At 39.6% G+C, this 19,713-nt stretch overlaps 2 protein-coding genes across 5 annotated transcripts; both read right to left on the bottom strand.

Moving 5' to 3' along the window:
• Window positions 1-904: 904 nt before the first annotated feature.
• tmtops3a (teleost multiple tissue opsin 3a) lies at window positions 905-8,877 on the bottom strand. 4 transcript variants are annotated; one of them, XM_044206014.1, is made up of 5 exons: window positions 8,335-8,877; window positions 6,847-7,175; window positions 2,501-2,797; window positions 1,858-1,868; window positions 905-1,773 (listed from the first exon to the last, which is right to left on the bottom strand). In XM_044206014.1, exons 1-5 carry the CDS (start codon window positions 8,717-8,719, stop codon window positions 1,647-1,649), a joined length of 1,149 nt encoding a protein of 382 aa, XP_044061949.1. In that variant the 5' UTR covers window positions 8,720-8,877; the 3' UTR covers window positions 905-1,646. The 4 variants fall into 4 exon arrangements, with proteins under 4 accessions (XP_044061949.1, XP_044061947.1, XP_044061950.1 ...); XM_044206015.1 differs by having other exon boundaries at window positions 906-1,773; window positions 2,564-2,797; window positions 8,335-8,876; XM_044206012.1 differs by having other exon boundaries at window positions 905-1,868.
• A 5,485-nt stretch (window positions 8,878-14,362) lies between these two features.
• Window positions 14,363-18,661, bottom strand: vgll1 (vestigial like family member 1). Its single transcript, XM_044205867.1, has 4 exons — window positions 18,052-18,661; window positions 16,974-17,173; window positions 16,522-16,881; window positions 14,363-15,598 (listed from the first exon to the last, which is right to left on the bottom strand). Exons 1-4 carry the CDS (start codon window positions 18,096-18,098, stop codon window positions 15,561-15,563), a joined length of 645 nt encoding a protein of 214 aa, XP_044061802.1. The 5' UTR covers window positions 18,099-18,661; the 3' UTR covers window positions 14,363-15,560.
• Between the last annotated feature and the right edge of the window lie 1,052 nt (window positions 18,662-19,713).

Genomic DNA, 19,713 nt, shown 5'->3' with positions numbered 1-19,713 from the left:
GCAATGACCAAATTCCTGATTAATATAGCCTGCTGAAAGCTTGCTGAATTTGTTTCTTCAGATACATGACGAGGTCTTTTAGAAATCTTTTTGATAATAACCACAGTATACAGTATGTTAGCTCTGCTTGGTTGTGGAGGCACACTGGCCTGTAATGAGACCCACATAGCCTGTTTGGGCTAATCTGAAACATTTTTTATGTGGCATATCCACCTCAGAGATGCAACTATGCTGTTGTCATATGATGGTTTTGCCTGTGTGGGGTTGCAGAATAAGTTAGTCTGTTCTGCGCAGTAGCAGGTCAGTGCAGCTTTTGATCCCCTAAGAACTGTCACTTGTAAACTTCAGCCTTAAAACCCACAGACAGATTAGATAGATAGATAGATAGATAGATAGATAGATAGATAGATAGATAGATAGATAGATAGATAGATAGATAGATAGATAGATAGATAGATAGATAGATAGATAGATAGATAGATAGATAGATAGATAGATAGATAACTCAGTATATAACAGTACTGTATGATAACAGTAATTTAAAAATATATTTTTACTGTGGTCTTTATACTGCCTTGTTTTACACTAAACCTCCTAATTATGTATAATATACTGCACACTATGTATGCATTATAAGAGTGTACACAGTAAAAGTGTTATTTTAGTAAACTGAACATACATTTTTCCTTAACAAACGAAAAAAATCAATGCTGCCAAATGACTGACACATATGCAGTCCACCAAAGCACTCTAAAAAAAATTATATGCTCATGCATACAGCATATGTATAGTTATGGCAATGCAACCATTATAAGAAGACTGCAGATGTTCATGTAAACGTTTTTAGCAGCGGCTCATAGCTTCCCCTAGTGGTTAAAAATGTTCTCAACTGTAAATATATAGGAGTATTTATATGTATAAATAAATACACTGAATATACTAAATGTCATTAACAAATCCAGAATCCCCTTAATCGATTATACTTTATTGCTTGCTGATATTGCTGACTTTTGCTTTATAACTTTTGCCTGTGGTTCCAAACAATATTTGATCATTTTATTAAAAGTACAAAGTTATGGTCTTGTAAGTGTTACATCAGTATCTCTGTATGTTAAATGACTGATTTTTCTCTCCTTTAAGTAGCATATAACACAATATTATATTGTACTAATAACTGTGTGGCTATTGAATTCAATACTCCTGTTTGCTGCGATTGCTGTTTATTGTGGAAAAAGTAAAAGATCAAAAAACAGGATGATACTTCAAAATCAAAAATGCCTTTAGATGGTGTGAACTGATAAGTGGGGGTGGACTTAGTCAAACCTGCAGCAAACACATACATGCATACATGTATTTTCAGAGCATTCATTCAAAGCATGTACATTGACACTTGCATATGTGGAAGCTCAGCACATAACCAAATTAAATATGTAATAAAGCAGAGGCTGAAATACATGGCAATGAATTTGCATTCAAATGTTAAAGAGTTGACAGTGACATTCATCTTCATATGTAAAATCAATAGCAGGGTGTAGAGAGATAGAAGGAAAATGTGTGTCATTTAGTTGCACTTTGGGTTGTGGACAGTAATTCAGGGGAAAAAAACATTTGTTTTAACTTTCACAGTCTGTCAGATGAAAAAGATTTTATGGAGTGTAGTAGACAACGAGAGTGTGGCGGTCACTGTGCTGGCTGCAGAGGGCAGCGCTTCTGGAGCTGCTGAGGATCTGAGGTCTTGAAGAGCTGTGGGAGACTTGTCTGTGAATGGGGAGGAAACCAGAGAACTGTGTCCTAGTCTGGTGCTCCTCTCCTTGAACAGACTGGGGTTCCCTGCTGCACTTAATGAAGGCCACAAAGCATCTATAAAACTGTGTAAAAGTACAAAAGATTATGGTCACTTCTAGTGAGCATAGATTTGGTGATTTTTCAGGTCAAAAGACACCAAGACATAAAGTTAAAAGGGATTAATTTGATTTAAAATTAAATATTAGGTTGCATTTAAAAAATGTTTCAACAGCATTGAAAAACAAATAGTAAGGTCAAGCAGAAACTATCTACACAAAGAAATTTCAGTTTCAACCAAATTTAGCCTGGGTTTCACCTGGAAGTCCAAACGTCACCTGACCTGAAAATCACCTATCAAACAAAATCATCAAAGCTTACTGGGTTAATTCAACACCAATCTTTTGCAATATATGTGAGTTCAGGAGTCTTTCAGTAGGAACACACAACATCTGGCCCATTTACAGCTGTAGGGTACCCCCGACAGAAGTATGCCATCTAGTGTGCTGCATGTAACACCCTAGTACTGAAGAGACACTGAGAGTGACAGTAAAATAACTGCATCCTCAATGTCACCATTGAAATGGGGTTCCATTTATCTGTGGATGGAAAATAGAGTGACAGCGTTTCTGTCACTCTATTTTCCATCCCCACTTTATATTTAGATACAGCTGAGCAGTTGCATGTACTTCAACCAACAGATCTTACATAATCTTACTTCAAATGCAATGGAGAGTGATTCTGGGTCATCATTCATTACCACCGTGCCCTTGGCTCCCACCTGGTTGTTGAAGAACACGTAGATGATGGGGTTGACGACAGTGCTGAACTTGGCCAGGACGGTGGACACCACACTAGCCATGGGAGTGACCAGTCCTGACCTACCGAAGGTGGCCATTAGCGCCATGATGCCGTAGGGCATCCAGCACAGCATGTAGCAGGACAACATGGACAACACCATCACCAAAATGTGCTGCTCTCTGCGCTGAGCTGCCAGCAGATTGATCTTACCCGCCTGGAGACATGAAGGAGGAGGAAAGGAGGAGGTGCAGAGATTAAACCTGTCTTGACAACAAGTTTACCTAAATACTATTGTTAAAGAAAGGCATGGATCATTTTAGTGTCATTTGCAACACAGATTCTCAGAGGATCTAAGGTAGGTGGAGCCAGGCATAGGAAATGTAGATAAGGTAGGTTTTTCATGCCTCCACATGCATTTCTGTGTTTTTATTTTGATTTTCTGTGTCATGTTATGTTCCATCCATCCATTACCTCAGTTTGTTCTGTGAGTAATTACTTAAACCCACTATGTGTAGTAATTCAACATTTCTTTCTTTGGTGCTATCCAGTGGTATTATCAAAAAGTCAAAAAGACACACAGCAATGCATGCTGATACACAACTCTTCACTGAGATTGTTACATTTTTCTACAAACAAAAACATAACCCAACAGAACAATGTGACACACATTCAACTAAATTTTGCACTGTTCCATTTGCTGATGAAGGATGTGAGATGTGGTTGAAAGCTCTGAAAAAACTATTAAGTGAACCTTGAGTTGGTATTATTTTGTAACTCAACACGAAGGGGATGTAAAGGGGAATCCAGCAATTTAGTGTTGCTCTTCCATAAGGGTGTCAAAAGAGACAGATTTTAAAAAAAGAATGGTCAAAATCAAAGCAACTGAGAGCCTGACTTTTTGTCCCTTGTATGGTTCAAGCTCCAAAAACACTGGATTATTTTCCCATAATGCAACTCCATAGTGTCTTTCATTAGACCATCCCTGCCTACCGTTATTTGTGGCATCTTTCAAACATAACGCCCCTAGTTTGTAACACTGGCTTTCTGTTATAAATGTGACTCCAAGTCTAAGAAAAAAAAATAACCCTGATGATGTCAACAGTGTTATTATTTCACAGTTGGGAAAACTTCCTCCAGAGCCACAGAAGACTCTTCATGACAAGTAAACTGAACTGAATGTGATAAAATCAGCAGAGCACCACTTTAATATCAGTGAGGACTCTATCTCTAAGTTCTTTGACACAGAATTATTTTGTGTATAGCAAAGCCAAAAAACTGAGCTTTTTTAAATTTTGTGCTTTTTATCAATTATTGACCCACTGTTTCAGAGACAATAATGATTGAAAATTGTTGTGCAATAATTATTATCTATGTATCAAGGTGGTGTAAACTGAATCAAAAAACAATTAGCTACAAGACTAGGTAGACTTGCAGTATAACTTGTGAATGATTGCTGGATCTAGTAAATTAGTAGACAAGTAAGACACATGTAGTAATGATCATGTTACAGTAACCATAGAAACAGTCATGAAAAATACTACGTGATTAAAGTTTGGCCAGCAGCTGTGTGGCCACTATACATGCTCTGGCGTGTTTCATTACAGCCGCCCTGCTGGTTTATCCTGATGTACTGTAGCTGTGGGCTAAAATTAGCTTAGATAGGCCTATATCATAAGCCAAGTGGTGCTTGTCACCTCCTCAGTATTGATTTCATACCCGTTTTCACCATCTTGTGTAATTACTACTGTGATGCTCATCACGGTGCTTCATGAATAATGATCATGTCTGCCTGCTGAAGGAGGCCATCCAGAAGAGAAAAACCAGCACTTTCTGTCAAATTACTGTATATCACACACTCAATTACACTTCACCTTCTTTGGTATTTTGTCATAATCTTTTTTGCTCTGTCTCCTCGATCTCCTATAATGTAATAACTATTCTGACAATGTTCAATCAGCAGTGATATCTGCATGGCTGAGCTTTTGTTCTATTTTGAATATTACCCACACACACACAAAAAATCTTATAAGCATTACAGCTAGATGACACTGATTTTGAAAACTTAATACATATTCTGTACTCTCAGAGAGACTAAAATATGACAGATAAACTCAAGGAGCACTGTGGAATTGTGCTCTAATACATTTGTCTTTTGTTTTGGAATAAAAGTGTATCTTTTTGTTAGGAGACATGTCCATTGTCAAGTCAACAAGACACAATTATGTCATGACATTGGCAAGCAGGGAACAGGGAAAGGACCCAAACGCAGACAGAGGAGGCAGAACGATGACTTGAGTGGTTTATTAAGAGCTTACTGGCAGATACAGGTAGACAGGTAGGCAGACACACATACAGACAGGTAGGCAGGCACACAGACAGACAGACAGGCAGGCAGACACACAGGCAGGCAGGCAGGCAGACACACAGACAGACAGACATAAGTCCAAAAGGCAGACAAGACATCGCAAACATAGCAACAGGGATGAACTGACAAAGAACAAAGGAATCACCAAGACTACATACACAGGTGAGGGCAGGATAACTAGACACAGGTGAACTTAATTAGGAAGGGCAAACAATCCAAACTGGTGGGAAAAGCAAACAAAGACAGGAAGTAAAACTACCAGACACATGAGGCAAGGAGAATATTTCAAAATAAAACTGGAAATAACCAAAAATAGACCCTCAAACCATGACAAATTATGGAACAGTAAATCTCAGAAGTGTGTGTGAGTTCGGAGAAAAAGCTTTATAGACAGCACCATGAATGGAATCTAAATCTGATGCTGTCGTGCAGAGAAAAAATAGATCCAAGCTTGAGCAACACTGATACTGTTGATATAAATGTCATCTCTCCTTTTTGTTTAAACCACCCTCGAGAATCCAGCAGAAGGCTCCACAGACTGATTGCTCAGTATCTAAGAAAAGCCTATGATGGAGCTCTCAGTTGGAGGGCGACTGGTGCACAGCAGAGCCCCAATTCACTAGTACAGTATTCAAGTCTGCAAAACCCCTCTCTGCACTGACTCCCTCGGGTGCACAGAATAAAAAAAAAGTAGGTATCCAATAGTAACAGGTTGCTTCCACAATCTAAAAATACATTTGAGGTGATTCATTGATAGGAGTAGTAGCTTCAGTGCATGAAGGTATCCAGCACCAATTGGGAATTATTAATTATCAATTATTTGTGTGAGTGGCAGGTTTATGTAAGCCCCACCAAGGTGGGGATGAGTCACTGGACACTGAGAGGGGGTCATTGCCCTTGAGAACGCAGTCAGCCAAGAATGCACCCATGCGCTCCCCTGAAGACATTGCCCCTCATTCCTTCTCCTGCTGGATTGATTGTAAGATTGTAAACACAGAGCTGTGGCTAGGATTATTCTGGTTTGATGCTCCTTGAATTTACCTTGAAAACACATGACCAAGTGTTAGTGGGAGTCTGACAGCCATCACTCAACCTCTGAGCCACGAGAATGGCTTGACAGCTCAAGAGCCACAATGGAGCCCACTTTAGCAGAGCTATTAAGGCTTCATAGCTGAGCAGCTGGACATGGTGAAAGGCAGTACATTTTCCTGAGAAAATTACAGTTATCTGCATGCAGTCTGTGCCATATGTGTTTTATACTAAACTTTTGTAAATGTTTGTATTGTTTACACATTTCCTTATCGTATGCAAAGATACACTGCTTGCATATGAATGACACAGGTTTCCAAATTTAGATCTAAGTCAATTTAACTCATACTTAATTCAGTGACTTTCTCCTGTGTGTTGTTTTATGGAAGGATGTTCCCATTACCACTTACACATGATGAATGAGAAATAACATACTTGTTATTATATGAATACACAAATACAAAAACCCACAGAAGCAATGGCCCATGGTCATTTGCATTATATGTGTTTTCTTTTATGTTATACATGTTTTCATCTTGTGTTATATGTGTTTTCATTACCATTTATATGTATTTGTGTCCCCTATAAAACACACTGTGGAAAACATTAATTTTAAATTAAACGCGCTGTTTTTATAAACATGTGTATTTTGTATAATATCAACAAAAGAAGTGGTTAATAGTTCTCAAAAATTGATGGATTTTCTTGTTTTGTCAGTGAATATGTGAATCAAAATAGTTTTCACTGCTTGATGTGAACAACAGACTGTATCTGGTGTTTGTTAGTCCTATGTCAGACACAGTGGACTCACAAATGTGTTAAAAACAACATGTCCTTGTTGAGTGTGTAACAGATTAGTATGAACTCACCCTCCTGATTGCAACCAGGATTCGGCCATAAGAGTAGATCATGAGTAGAAGGGGCAGCAGCAGACAGAAGATGAAGAGACACAACACATATGAGACGCTGGTGGGTGAACGGAGGTGCCACTGGACAGAGCATGAGGTACCGGGTCCTTCAGGCCCGTAACTGCTCCAACCCAGGAAGGGCGGCAAGGTCCAGAGGAGAGAGTAGAGCCAGGAGCCTCCGACACAGAGCCAGGCCTTCCTGAAGTCTGAGATGTCAACCTTCGAGGAACGCAGCACGGTGGTGTAGCGCTCATAGGAGAGAACAGACAAGGACACCAGGGACACAATCACTTAAAAAACACAGGAGACAGGAGAAGACATAAAAGTATATATACTGATCACAAGTTATCAGAATGCAGTTTCTTGCAGTAAATCGTCCTTACAAGGACCCCTCTCATTTGCCCCCCAGCAACTCTAAACTCACTGCTTGTTAATGAGTCCATGGTTGAGGGACAGCCCGTCCAATCCGACCGGCTGACCACCAAGATTTCCCACACCTTTTTCAAAAGTGTGAAACTAATTCTAACAAAATGATTACTGGAAAGAGAGCAGCTATGTATTCCTTGAGCTCTTATTTTCATTAAAGTAAAATAGAAACTCATTAAGTGAAGAAATCATTAACATTTTAAATAAAAAATGTGAAAGTAGATGATTTTTGTCAAAAACGATATGTAACATTTTCAAAGAATTTCTAATATCATTCCTGATGTAAACATTCATATGTGCTTTTTGTATAGGGGAAAGGATCATGATACTAGATCCTCATGAAAATCTGCTGTGTATGTGAGCATCATACAATATTATGTAAGCATGTGCCTCCTGTCTGCTGTCACTCCTAACAGATCTTAGACAGGGAGGTACTAAATGTACTGTATAAAACAGCAGAGTAATTATAGTGTAGACATTACAGACCTTACTGAAGACCAACTCTGTGACCAGCTGCAGCTCACTTGAATGTGTGGACATATAAAGCAACATGGCCTTATGGATACCAAGGGTAATCGGTCCGTACACCACTTTGGTCTAGATTGAAATATCTAAGCAACCATTTGATGGATTGCCATTAAATTTTGTACATACAAACATGGTTCCCACACGCTGAATCCTAAGGACTTTAGTGATCCCTGCTTTCCCCCTGTTTCACCACTGTGAGATTTAACTTTGTGGTTTTGAGATAAACGTTTCTACAGGATTGTTTGCCATGAAATTTGGTTTAGACATTCATGTTCCCCTCGGGATGAATTGGAATAACTTTGGGGATTCCCTGACTTTTGATATAGCGCCATCATCCGATCAAAATTTCATCCCAAAATTGAATTCCCATTAGCATTGACTCCTAACTTTCTGAATTCATCATAAAACCTCCTACATTCAACACAATGGGTGGAAAACAAGAGTAGACAGACAAAACAGTTCTATATCCACACTTATTGCACATATGTCACTCACCAAAGAGGGAATTGGCGAACCCGTACCACTTGCAGCCGTTCTCTCCAATGAGCCATCTCCCGTGCACATTCGCAGCGAAACTGAAAGGTGTCCCGAAAACGCACACCAGGATGTCACTCAGACTGATGTTCAACAGGATGAGATTGATGGGCGTCCAGAGGGAGCGAAACTTTGCGAAGATAAGAAGAGCGAGGAAGTTGCTGAGGACCCCCGCCACTAAAATGAAGCCGAGGCATACTGCCACCACCGTGTGGCCGGTCCGGCTCAGCCCGCCGCGGCTCTGGGGCGCCGGGGAGTCCCGCAGGGTGGCGTCGGTGCTGACGCTGGAGCTGGAGAGAGAGCTGTCTGTGGTGCTGAAATTGCACCCGCGTATGTGAACGACCATAGCAGTGAGAGGGGAGCAGAGGGCTGGAGAGGAGCTGGACACTCACAGCGAGAAGCACAAAGTCCTGCACAGCTCCTGTACAGCAGCTCTGCACGCTGTGAGAGCCGATACAACACAGTTATTAGAGTGTGAAGAGTGTTTAGTGTACTCTTCTTTATACCTGCGCCCCTATAATGTATGTAAACACCCTTACCCCTTTGTCTCTGCCGCGCACAAAGACTCACTGTTTTTCTCTCTTTTCTTTTATTGTTTCGCCAAATGTATTGCTCTCCAACTGCAAATACAATGCCTGAATCAAATTCGCATAGTTACACCGACTTCCATTGGGTTTTAGGATTTTTCAGTGCAGATATAGGCCAGATTTTTCAAAAGTTCTAATTTTACAGTCACACTTGAGAAAATTACTCTCGTCGGGCGTTCAGCAGAAATACAAACTTTGGTTGCATGATTTTGCTAAGCTGTGCGTTTCATATTTATTGGTGCTTTCTGTGCCAGACTGCTCCTGTATAGCTGCATACAGCTGGTTCAATTGAGCACCACAGGTGCACACAATTTTCACAACTGTTCAGCATCTTCTTTTCTGCACAGCCCCCCCTACAGTAAACCAACTTCCACAATAACTTCCATTCCAGTGTTTCTGTATGTTCTATGCTATTTGAATTACATTAAGCATTTTCCAAACTGTCCTTACAGGGAGCCACTAGTTCCTATTTATTTTGGCATTGTGTAAACTTAAGACACTTGAAACTTGAGTGAAAATATAAAACACTATCGTATGCCTTGGAAAACGGTTAGCAGAGATGTAAAGTATATATAAGTTGTAGTAAATGGTCTTAAATGTGCAAAAACACCAGTATGGTCCTATATCAAAGCAAAGTGCAGTCACTTTTTGGGCATTTCCTTCTGTTGTTCCAGCTTCAAAAGACCCAGATGAAAGAACACAAACACTGATAACATTAAATACAATCTTTATTATTTTTATTTGACAGTGGCACACTGCATACACCCTCTTTTCTTTATTCCTCTGTACACATTAGATATCTCTAGGTGTTTACATAATGCTGAGGACGAGAGATGTACTCAGAATCGGAATCAGAAATACTTTATTGATCCCCAAGGGGAAACTTTCGTTACAGCTGCTCACTATCATGTCAATGCACACTTGAGAATAGAAGGAATAGAAGTACTAAGCAAATCAAAATATAATACACTATAATACAGGTTGGATAAATTAAGTACAAGTGGATTTAAAGTATAAAAGCTAAAATAAGTGTAAGTACCAAAGTGGGTTTAGAGGTTGATAAGTATGTATGGTATAATACAACGTAATTATAAGTAATAAGTAACAGTGCAATAATGAGTGGTGTCAAGTTAAGTGTAGCTTATTAAGATGATTATGAGATGGTGGATATTGCACAGCAGTAATAGAAGTATGAATACATATCAATAAATTAAACTGAAAGAGTATATTAAATACTACAAGTATTACAGTGATGTTAATGATCCAATGTCCAGTTTAGTGACTTAGGGTCATATAGACTAACATTTAGAAGGAGGAGTTAAAGACTTTGATGGCTACAGGCAGGAATGACTTCCTGTGGCGCTCTGTGGTGCATTTTGGGGGCATGAGTCTTTCGCTGAAGGTACTCCTTAGTTTGACGGGCACATCGTGGAGTGGGTGGGAGACACTGTCCAAGATGGCATGTAGTTTGGCCAGCATCATCCTCTATGACACCACCAACAGAGAGTCCAGCTCCACCCCCACAATGTCACTGGCCTTACGGATCAGTTTGTTGAGTCTGTTAGCGTCCACTACCCTCAACCTGCTGCCCCAGTATGCAACAGCATACAGCATAGCACTGGCCACAGCAGACTCAAAACATCCTCAACATAGTCTGGCAGATGTTGAAGGTCCTCAGCCTCCTCAGAAAATAGAGGTGGCTCTGGCCCTTCCTATAGAGGGCTTGAGTCTTCTTAGCCCAGTCCAGTTTATTGTCCATTTGTAGTCCACATAGCTGGGGGGCACAGACTTTTAGCACCCCGGGTGTGGAGTTTCATCAGCTGTCCTCTCACCTGGTCAGCCGTCAAGCACACAGCAGAGGTTACAGGCGGTTACAGGGGGGATGGGGGGTGTCATCAGTCTGGAGAGGGCCGTTAGCCTGAGAGCCAGTTGAGTGGGGAGTAGGACTCTCCCAGGAAGATGGAGGAGGGGGGGAGCAGTATATTCAGAGGAGCTTGAGGGCTGACAGCAGCTGAGTTAGAGGGGGGATGAGCAGGAGCCGGTGTGTCGAATCTGTTAAAGAACAGATTAAGTTTGTTGGCCCTGTCCAAGCTGCCTTCAGCTCCTCTGCTGCCAGTCGGTCTGAAGCCAGTGATGCTCTTCATGCCGCTCCAGACGTCTCTCATGTTGTTCTGCTGGAGTTTCCACTTTAGTTTCCTCCTGTACTTCTCCTTGGCCTCCCTGATCTTCACCTTCAGGTCAGCCTGGATTGCCCTCACCTCCTCCCTATTACCATTGTTAAAGGCCCTCCTCTTGGCATTCAGGATGTCTTTGATGTCCTTTGTTACCCACGGTTTGTCATTTGGATAACAATGGACCATCTTAGTTGGGACATTGCAGTCCACACAGAAGTTAATGTAGCCAGTGATGCACTCAGTGAGCCCATCAATGTCCTCTCCATGAGGCTCACAGAGTGCATCTCAGTTTTAAACAGCCACAACAATGGCATGTGAGAATGTGAAACAACCATTACAGTGTATACAAGACTGGAGGAACTGACGTCACTCTGCTCTTAGACGCCACCATCGCAGGGGAGATCTCTGTATAGCTCAGTGTGGTCGCTGGAACCTGCACGCAGCAACCATAAACACCTAATGCCCCCTCTTTCAATCAGCATCATTTGTTGCGATGGTGTCAAGCAGGGTAGCAGGACAAACAAGGGATTTGGACCCAAACGCAGACACGTAGGCAGGACAGGTGCAGTTCAAAGATTTAATGGAGAATAACAAGTCTTACAAGGATTACCAGGCAGGCAGTGGTCAGAACAGGGAAGCAGTCCAAGTGATGCAAACAAGTTCAACAGGGAGCAGGCAAAATCCAAAGTAACAGGAAAGGTCCAAGAGAACAAAGTCCACACAACACTAGGATACTGACTAGAACGCTTGACACATAAGTTCAACATCGATCTGACAAAAAGACAAGAGAAGCACCCAGACTAAATACACTCAGGTGAAACTAATCAGGGCGGAGCAAACAATCAAAACTGGCAGGAAAAGCAAACAAAGACAGGAAGGAAAACTACCAGCCACATGAGGGGAAAAAAGGATTTCAAAATAAAACAGGAAATACTATACATAAACTCTCAAACCGTGACATCATTGGCTTGTTGAAAGCTGGATGGGCTGTCATCTCTGCAGACCCAATCCCCTCTTCCTCTTCTTCCCCGTGGGCATCAGATCAGCCTGATTATGCCTGACACAAGGGAGGAAGAGGGATTATGGTTTCAAGTCTACGTAGCTGCTGATTCCATGCATGCCTGCTGTAGAAATGCCGATTGTCTGCTGCTCCTCCTCCACAACTGCTGCCAATCTTCTTTCCATAATATTTGAAAAAAGAGACCAGTAAGATTCTTAAATTGTTAGCGAGAAGCCCCTTTCAATTCATAGCTGCTACAGCTTGCAGCTACAATAAAATATGATATTTTATCAAACAGAACCGAGTTTGTGTTATCATGTACATGCTGTCTATTGTTCCACAGTCACATTATTTCAGATGGTTTCTGAATAAAAGAGGCATTAAAAGGCTATAAAACAGGAATCATTTTATGACTGCAAGTAATCCAACCTAACTCTAGCTTTTTAGTCAAGCTCAGCATAACACCACAACATTGGGATTATACTCTATACTTCTATGCTGCCCCAAAGCATGTGTTCAAGGGCACTACATATGAAAGAGCAAGAAGCAGATCAGCAACTAAACTTAGAAAAGGGCTGGCGTATACCACATATCAGTATGTTAGCATTGCTAGCATGTTAGCATGCTGATGTTAGCATTTAGCTCAAAGCATATGCTTTTTATATAAGTATACAGCCTTACAGAGCCACTAGCATGGCTGTAGACACTTGGTCTTGTGTTTTTTTTCTCCAAACCACCATGATAAAAATATGTGATTACGTTAAAATGACCAGTCTTCTACTAGACTAGACTTTACTGGATCATGACCTATTTTCATCCTTAACTTCCTCTTGTCTGAAGTCAAAATACACTTCAACTATCTTGCCTACTTTTTATATTGACACCTTTTAAAAAGTGCCATCTAGGTGTAGAATTTTAATAAGCCTGCTCACAAAACATCAGGTAAAGTTCTTGCAGACAGAGCCAAACTTAAGGTGTGAACATGCTCCAATAATGACAACCACAACCATATCTTTAATTAGGCTACTTCTGCTCCATCTTTTTCTTGGGTTACTAAATTAAATAGGTCAGGTGGATGTGTGAAGAGGTAAAGGAACAAACTGGTGAATACAGCTGAGAACATTAGGGATGGTGATGATGATGAACAGTGTGTGTCCTCAAGAAACAGCTTGTGTATAGACTCTTTTGAAGCTCACCTCTGCCTGACACTTTCTGATAAAATTGTGCACTTAAGAATTCACTATCTGAGTGGCACTCAAATGTAGCTCTACTGGGCTTGCTCCATAGACCACAACCACAACCACAAAATAACCACAAAGACACATTTGTACCTTGATGGTGACTTTGTGGGGATAAAGTCAATTAAATCAAAGTATTTTATTCCATGTCATTTTCCCCAAAGAACATTTTATTTTATAATGCTATTTTTAATAATCAAGTCTTTGTCTGTCAATCGAGACAAACAGAGCAGAGCTAGTTACAGTTACAGCATGATTGGCTGTCTGATCATTCAGACCAAAGCATTTAGTAACTGTTCATAAATGTATTTATTTCATAATGTCTCATTTATTTATTCAATATTGAACATATCAATAACTAAAGGTAAAGATAAATCATATGTAGTGGTGGAAGTGGTGTTCAAATGATTTACTTAAGTAAAAGTAGCAATACGACACTATAAAAATACTCCATTAAACGTAAAAGTCCTGCATTCTTTTTTACTTCAGTAAAAATATTAGCAACAAAATGTAGCTAAAGTATCAAAAGTAAACATATTTATTACACAGAATGGCCCCTTTTAGCGATATACTATTATATTTTTGTATCATTATTGATACATTAAGTGTAGTAGGTTAATTTAATGTTGTACTTGGGTGAGATTAAGCAAATGTTAACTACGTCACACTGTTGGGTAGTTTAGTCTATAATAATCCATCATATTTTGTAAATTGATGATAAATGTTAATCTGAAAAGTAACTAGTACGGGGAGTTCTCAATTAACCTACACATGCATGTCTTTGGACGGTGGGGCCGGAGTCAAATGTAGTGAAGTGATGTTGGTCTGGTCCGGGAAAAAGTACAATATTGGGAGGCAGGAGCTTTTAGCCGCTCTGCCACCGTGCACCCCTAATAATCCTCTGAAATGTAGTAGAGTTGAAGTATAAAGTTGCATAAAATGTAAAATTCAAAGTATGTCAAAATTGTACTTATTTTCAGTACTCCACCATTGATCTTGTGTCTTTAATGTATTTGTATATCAAAAATATTGTACAGTAAATCATCAGGTGTCAGTATAAATTTGTGTGGTTTGCTATCTGATGCTAATTACTTTGCAAAGCCAGCGAAAGTATGGTTTTTGATACTTTTTAACTTTAGAGGTTATTTCACATTATGAATATATTTAAGTAACTATCTGTGTTCAACGTTGAGTGATGTTTTTTTGACTGCTGAGATACATGTTTATTAAAGTTTGTCTATGATTCCATTTTTGTACCGTGCATTACATTCAAGATGGCTGTAAGTTTAAGATTACAGAAAACTGCATCATTCAAGTGCCCCCGTGAATGTCTAATGCTCTCTCCGTGGTGTTTTACTGCTTTGCATTAGTTGTGTATTCCCTGATCCTTGAAATGTATCCAAGCTCTGAGGTCTCTGTATAATGTCTTCCCATGTAATGTGTATGACTACATGCCATGCTGTTTTTCCTGTTTGTTTTTTTTCCACCCCTTAGGGTTTGTGATCTGCTCGAACCTATGTTTGTTGTAATGGGTGTTTTGTATTACATTCTGTTCTCGAAAAAATTAAATAAAATATTGTGTTAAAAAAAGATTACAGAAAACAAGTCTTTAACATAACATCACTATCCTTCATTTTTTTGCTTGCTTGGATATATAAAATATTCTCATAGCTAGTAAAACTCATCTAGGTGAACAGTAGACAGTCATTAGCATCAATATTTATACACTCAAGAGGCTCACAATGTTCACACTTTAACTTAATACTGGTCTATTTACTGGTGTAGGCCCACTAAGAGAAGTGCCTGAAAAAGGCACAAGAAAATGCCCTTCATCCAACTCCACCACAAAGGGAGCAACAACATATACAGTGCTCTGAGATCTACAAGAGGAAAGACAGAGTTGAAGAACAGGTTTGTCTAAGAGTGTTCCCTTTCAGAAAGGTTGTTCAAGTTAGTACATGCTGAGGTGCTGAAGTCATTTCACTGAGAAATGGAGAGAGTGGGGAGGGGAATGGAAGCACTGCTGTTTCTTCTGTGTGTGTTCTCAGATGACACTCAGAGGCCTGTTTGACAAGAAAACATCTAACAGCCACTAGAGTGAACAGAATACCATGTGGCTTAACAGATCCAAAAAGTATGTGGTGTAGTTAAGCCATTCTCTGTCTCTGCGGCTCCAGCCGCTCTCTCTTCAATACCAGTACAAGTCCTTCTTGTCCAGACGCCGTCCTGACAGAGACGAGGCAAAAGGTCAATGATTTCTATACAGCTCTAATGGATGTACATGAGCAAGTTTGTGTTCATGCATGCTGAGTAAAATTAAGCTGTTATACATATATTTTATCTTTTTCACATTGAATAAGATACACAAATTCATGAGAGCCTACCAAGAAATGAGTAAGGAAGTCAAGAACTAACTGTTTACCAGTAAGTTCTTGACTTCCTTACAAATACCTAACAAGTAATATATATATAAATATACATATATCTATACAGGATTAGATAATGATGGGTTGTCTATTGGCTACTGTCATTGTCATTCCTGATGAACTCAAAGGTGCAAATTGGCACATGATTACTTACTCTTTATGTGTCCCTTTAAGTTTAGTTTTTACATCATATGTAATTATTTCTAGGAATGCATCATGATTATAACAAATGGGTGTGAATATTAATGTGAATGTGCTCTGACTATATCATTTCTAGACTTTCGCTGTCTTTCAAGTGATTTTTATAAACTAGTAATGCTTTCCAGTTACAACTTAGTTTGTACTAGTTAAGTAAGTGATGCCTCTACTTTACACGAAGGGACACCAAAATAGAAACACATACATACATAATGGGGAATTAATAGTTAGTTGTAGGTTACGTGCCATCTAGCAAGTGGTTAAGAGTTCAGGCAGTATTTCAGGAATTTCACCCACGTTGGGGGACTCACAAGAAACAGAGTTGGGATATCTCATATTCTATTTTTTAATTAACTTATGATGATCTACTCTATGGTCATCCATTCACAGTAGAAGCTACTGGATTTGTTCCTTACTTTATTCTAAAGTGGTTAGGGTTCCATTCCTCTATCTAAGAAGCAGTTATTTTCATTTTATTGGTTGGAAGACATTTTTAAAGATGTTATATTGCAGCTGAAGTCCTACCAGGTTCATAGTCTACAGCAGGGTCCATGGACTCTCTAAATCCTTGTGGCATCGTCCAGCTGGGAAGCAGTTCTGGCTTGGAGGTGGAGGCCATGCTGGGTCTCATCTCACCCCGGTCATTATGCAGTAGGTTGAGCAGGGATGTGGCGTATTGCTGTCCAGTAAGACTCAACCCTTCTGGGGACAGGGAGTAAGTGATGGACGACGATCCTGGGCCCTCTCCTGCCCTGGCAGTGAACGAGTGCCATGAGCCAGGATCATCTTCTGCAGGGCTGAAGGTCAGGAGACATCCTGCTACAGGAGGGACCTGTGACTCTGAGCAAGAGTCAACAGCACTCTCCCGAGAGGGTCTGGTTTCCTCTGAAGGGGACAAAGAAAGAAGCCATGTAGTGAGGATGAATGGGACTGATTGTACATTGGTAGATCATACACTGTTGATTTTGCGAGCTTACCCAGTTTAACAGTTTTACGGATTTTCTTTGTCTTTACTGCTGGTGCCTTGGCCTTGACTTTGCTGAGAGCACGGGTGAAGTGAGCATCCACCATGCTGTTGATGTCCCCCTGGAAGTAAGTCAGGATGACACACTGAGAATGCTCCTCCACCTTCACAGCCATCGGACTGTCTGATCTGTCCTCCATGGGCCAGCTGTGACTGAAAACAGAGATGAAACAGGATCATTAGAAATGCTCAGTATAGACTACACCATCATCTTATGTAATTAAAAAACCCATTTCTCTTGGAAGCCATTGATAAGTTAGTGTCATTATCACCCTTATTATTATTACTTTTTTTTACCTTCACATTTCAGACACTTTATATATTTTGTACTGAAGTATGTACTTGTGATTAGAATGTATTTTTAGCAACCCTTTTCATTTCAACTCATTACCCTTGCATAAAACTAAACTCTTCTTTAGTGGAGTAGATTCCTGTTTATCAGAAGCAATTCAAACTTAACTTGCCCTGGATGATTCAGGTCATGGACTCCAGACATGTTTTTGAAGCTGATTATAGTTTCCCATAAAATGTACAAACATTTTACACAAACAAAAACAGTAAGAGTGTACAGTACACCTTTCATTTTGGTCAATTTCATGGCTCAGAAATAGTGTCTAGCATGAACATAATATACTCACAATGCATGAAAATCAGATGATGGTGCACAATACATTTACTCCAGCACCAAATGATCAACATCTAGAGGAATTCATTTTGTAACTTTCTAGAAGATGGGCATTGTGGTTGGATATTTAACATAATAAGAAATATACTATGTGGGTTTGCACTGCAGGATGTTTACATAAGAGGGAGAAATGCATAATAAATGTGTTCTATTTTGCGAAAAACATTATGTCGGCCACTGTAACTGAAAATGATATGGAATGAAGTGTAAATAATCAGATTACATCCATCCCATAGTGTGGATAGAAAAAAACGTACATATAACTTGATTGAACTGCTAGCCCTGTTTCTGAATAAAGAACCAAAACATTGTGTCAGTCAAATGTTAAGTAACTTGCTTCTCTTACCTGCCCTGATGAATGACCAAAGATGACGAGGGAGTGCGTCCTTGCATTGACTGCTTGATCAAAGCTGTTTGCCTAAATGAGCAGCAGCCAAAAATGTTGGAAAAAAACGTCACTTGGCTTGAGTTTTAACATCAGAGTCATCGATTAGATTTGAAGAACCGACGTCAGGTGTCCATTCTTTCTTCCTCTTCTCTATAGACAAAAGTTTCCAAAGTTACTTGATAGGGCGTGTGATGCTTCATGAATGCAGACAGCTATGAACACAATGTCATCCAGCCAGTTCCTCCAGAACCTCAATGGCACCTTATTAAAACGTTCCTCAGTCACACTGTCAAAAGTTATACAGCAGCAGATCTGAAGTGATTTGCCAGTCAGAGAGGCTAAAAATCATATTATATTTTTCAAAATTCAACATCAACATAAAGTTAAACCTCATTAACATGTTAGATAACACCAAAAAAAGACTTCTTATTCATTTTAAATAGACCTCGATATCTGAAGAACCCATGACCTTTACGGGTTCTGTGGTTGACTTGTGGTACTCCTTGTTCCCTCTGCAATACTTCAGCGTTGGACCCTATTTGTTTCAACATATCAAGCCTATTGCAAGAAATCTTGGTGTCCTGTTTGATAACAAGTTATGTTTTGAGCAACATATCACTAAGCTTGTCCAATCGTGTTTTTATCACCTCAGAAACATTGCAAAAATCTATTTTTAAATCTTGTGATTTGAATCAAGTGATGCAGAAACTGTTGTACATGCTTTTATCTCCTCACGCCTTGATTATTGTAACAGCCTGTTCACTTGTCTTAATCAAAAAACTTTGACACGACTGCAGACTGTACAAAACTCGTACGACCACATAACGCCTGTTTTAGCCTCTTTACATTGGCTCCCTGTTTGTTTTAGGATTGATTTTAAGATCTTGTTGATTACTTTTAAGGCTCTTCATGGCCTGGCTTCAGACTATATTTTAGACCTTGTAATCCCTTATGAACCTTCACGTAGTTTGAGATCTTCGGGCAAGGGTCTGTTCCTGGACTCAGGAACAGACAGGGTCCCGTGCTATCAGGGTCCCGAGGCTCTGGAACAACTTGCCCGAAGAAATTAGGTTGTCTGAGTCAGTGTCTTCATTTTACCTGAACTGGCTGTTTATTTGATTGCTTTTGTCTATTTTATTCGTCATTCACTGTAATATTTTATTTCTCTTGTTGTGAAGCACTTTGTACTTTGTTTTGATAAGTGCTCTATAAATAAAGTTTTATTATTATTATTATTATTCTATGAGTACCTCCTCTGGCTTTTATGCTTACTGTAATTTTAATAGATCACATTGTGTCAAGAGTATCTTTGGCTGACATTTCGTAAAACCTAAATAATATTTATTTTTGAAAACCAACAAAAATTAGGAAACTAAATTATAATGAGACAGTCTGTGTGGCCTTATATACATACCAAAACCTGGTAGTTGTTTGCTAATTGTGTAGATTCTATGTTAGCAAATTATAATATTGTTTCAATTGCTACACTATTTCATACAGGATATCAATAGGAGAAAAGAATCATGCCATTTGAACACACTATGTAGTACGTCAGTCCAAAAAATAGTAAATGTGCTCAAAGTCTTACTACAGTCCAGAAAAATCTGTGGTGCTGTTGAT

Source organism: Siniperca chuatsi, linkage group LG8 (genome assembly GCF_020085105.1).
Source record: "Siniperca chuatsi isolate FFG_IHB_CAS linkage group LG8, ASM2008510v1, whole genome shotgun sequence".
NCBI lineage: Eukaryota > Metazoa > Chordata > Actinopteri > Centrarchiformes > Sinipercidae > Siniperca > Siniperca chuatsi.
Note: the sequence above shows the minus strand (reverse complement) of the source record. Positions and strands in the feature narration are given on the sequence as shown.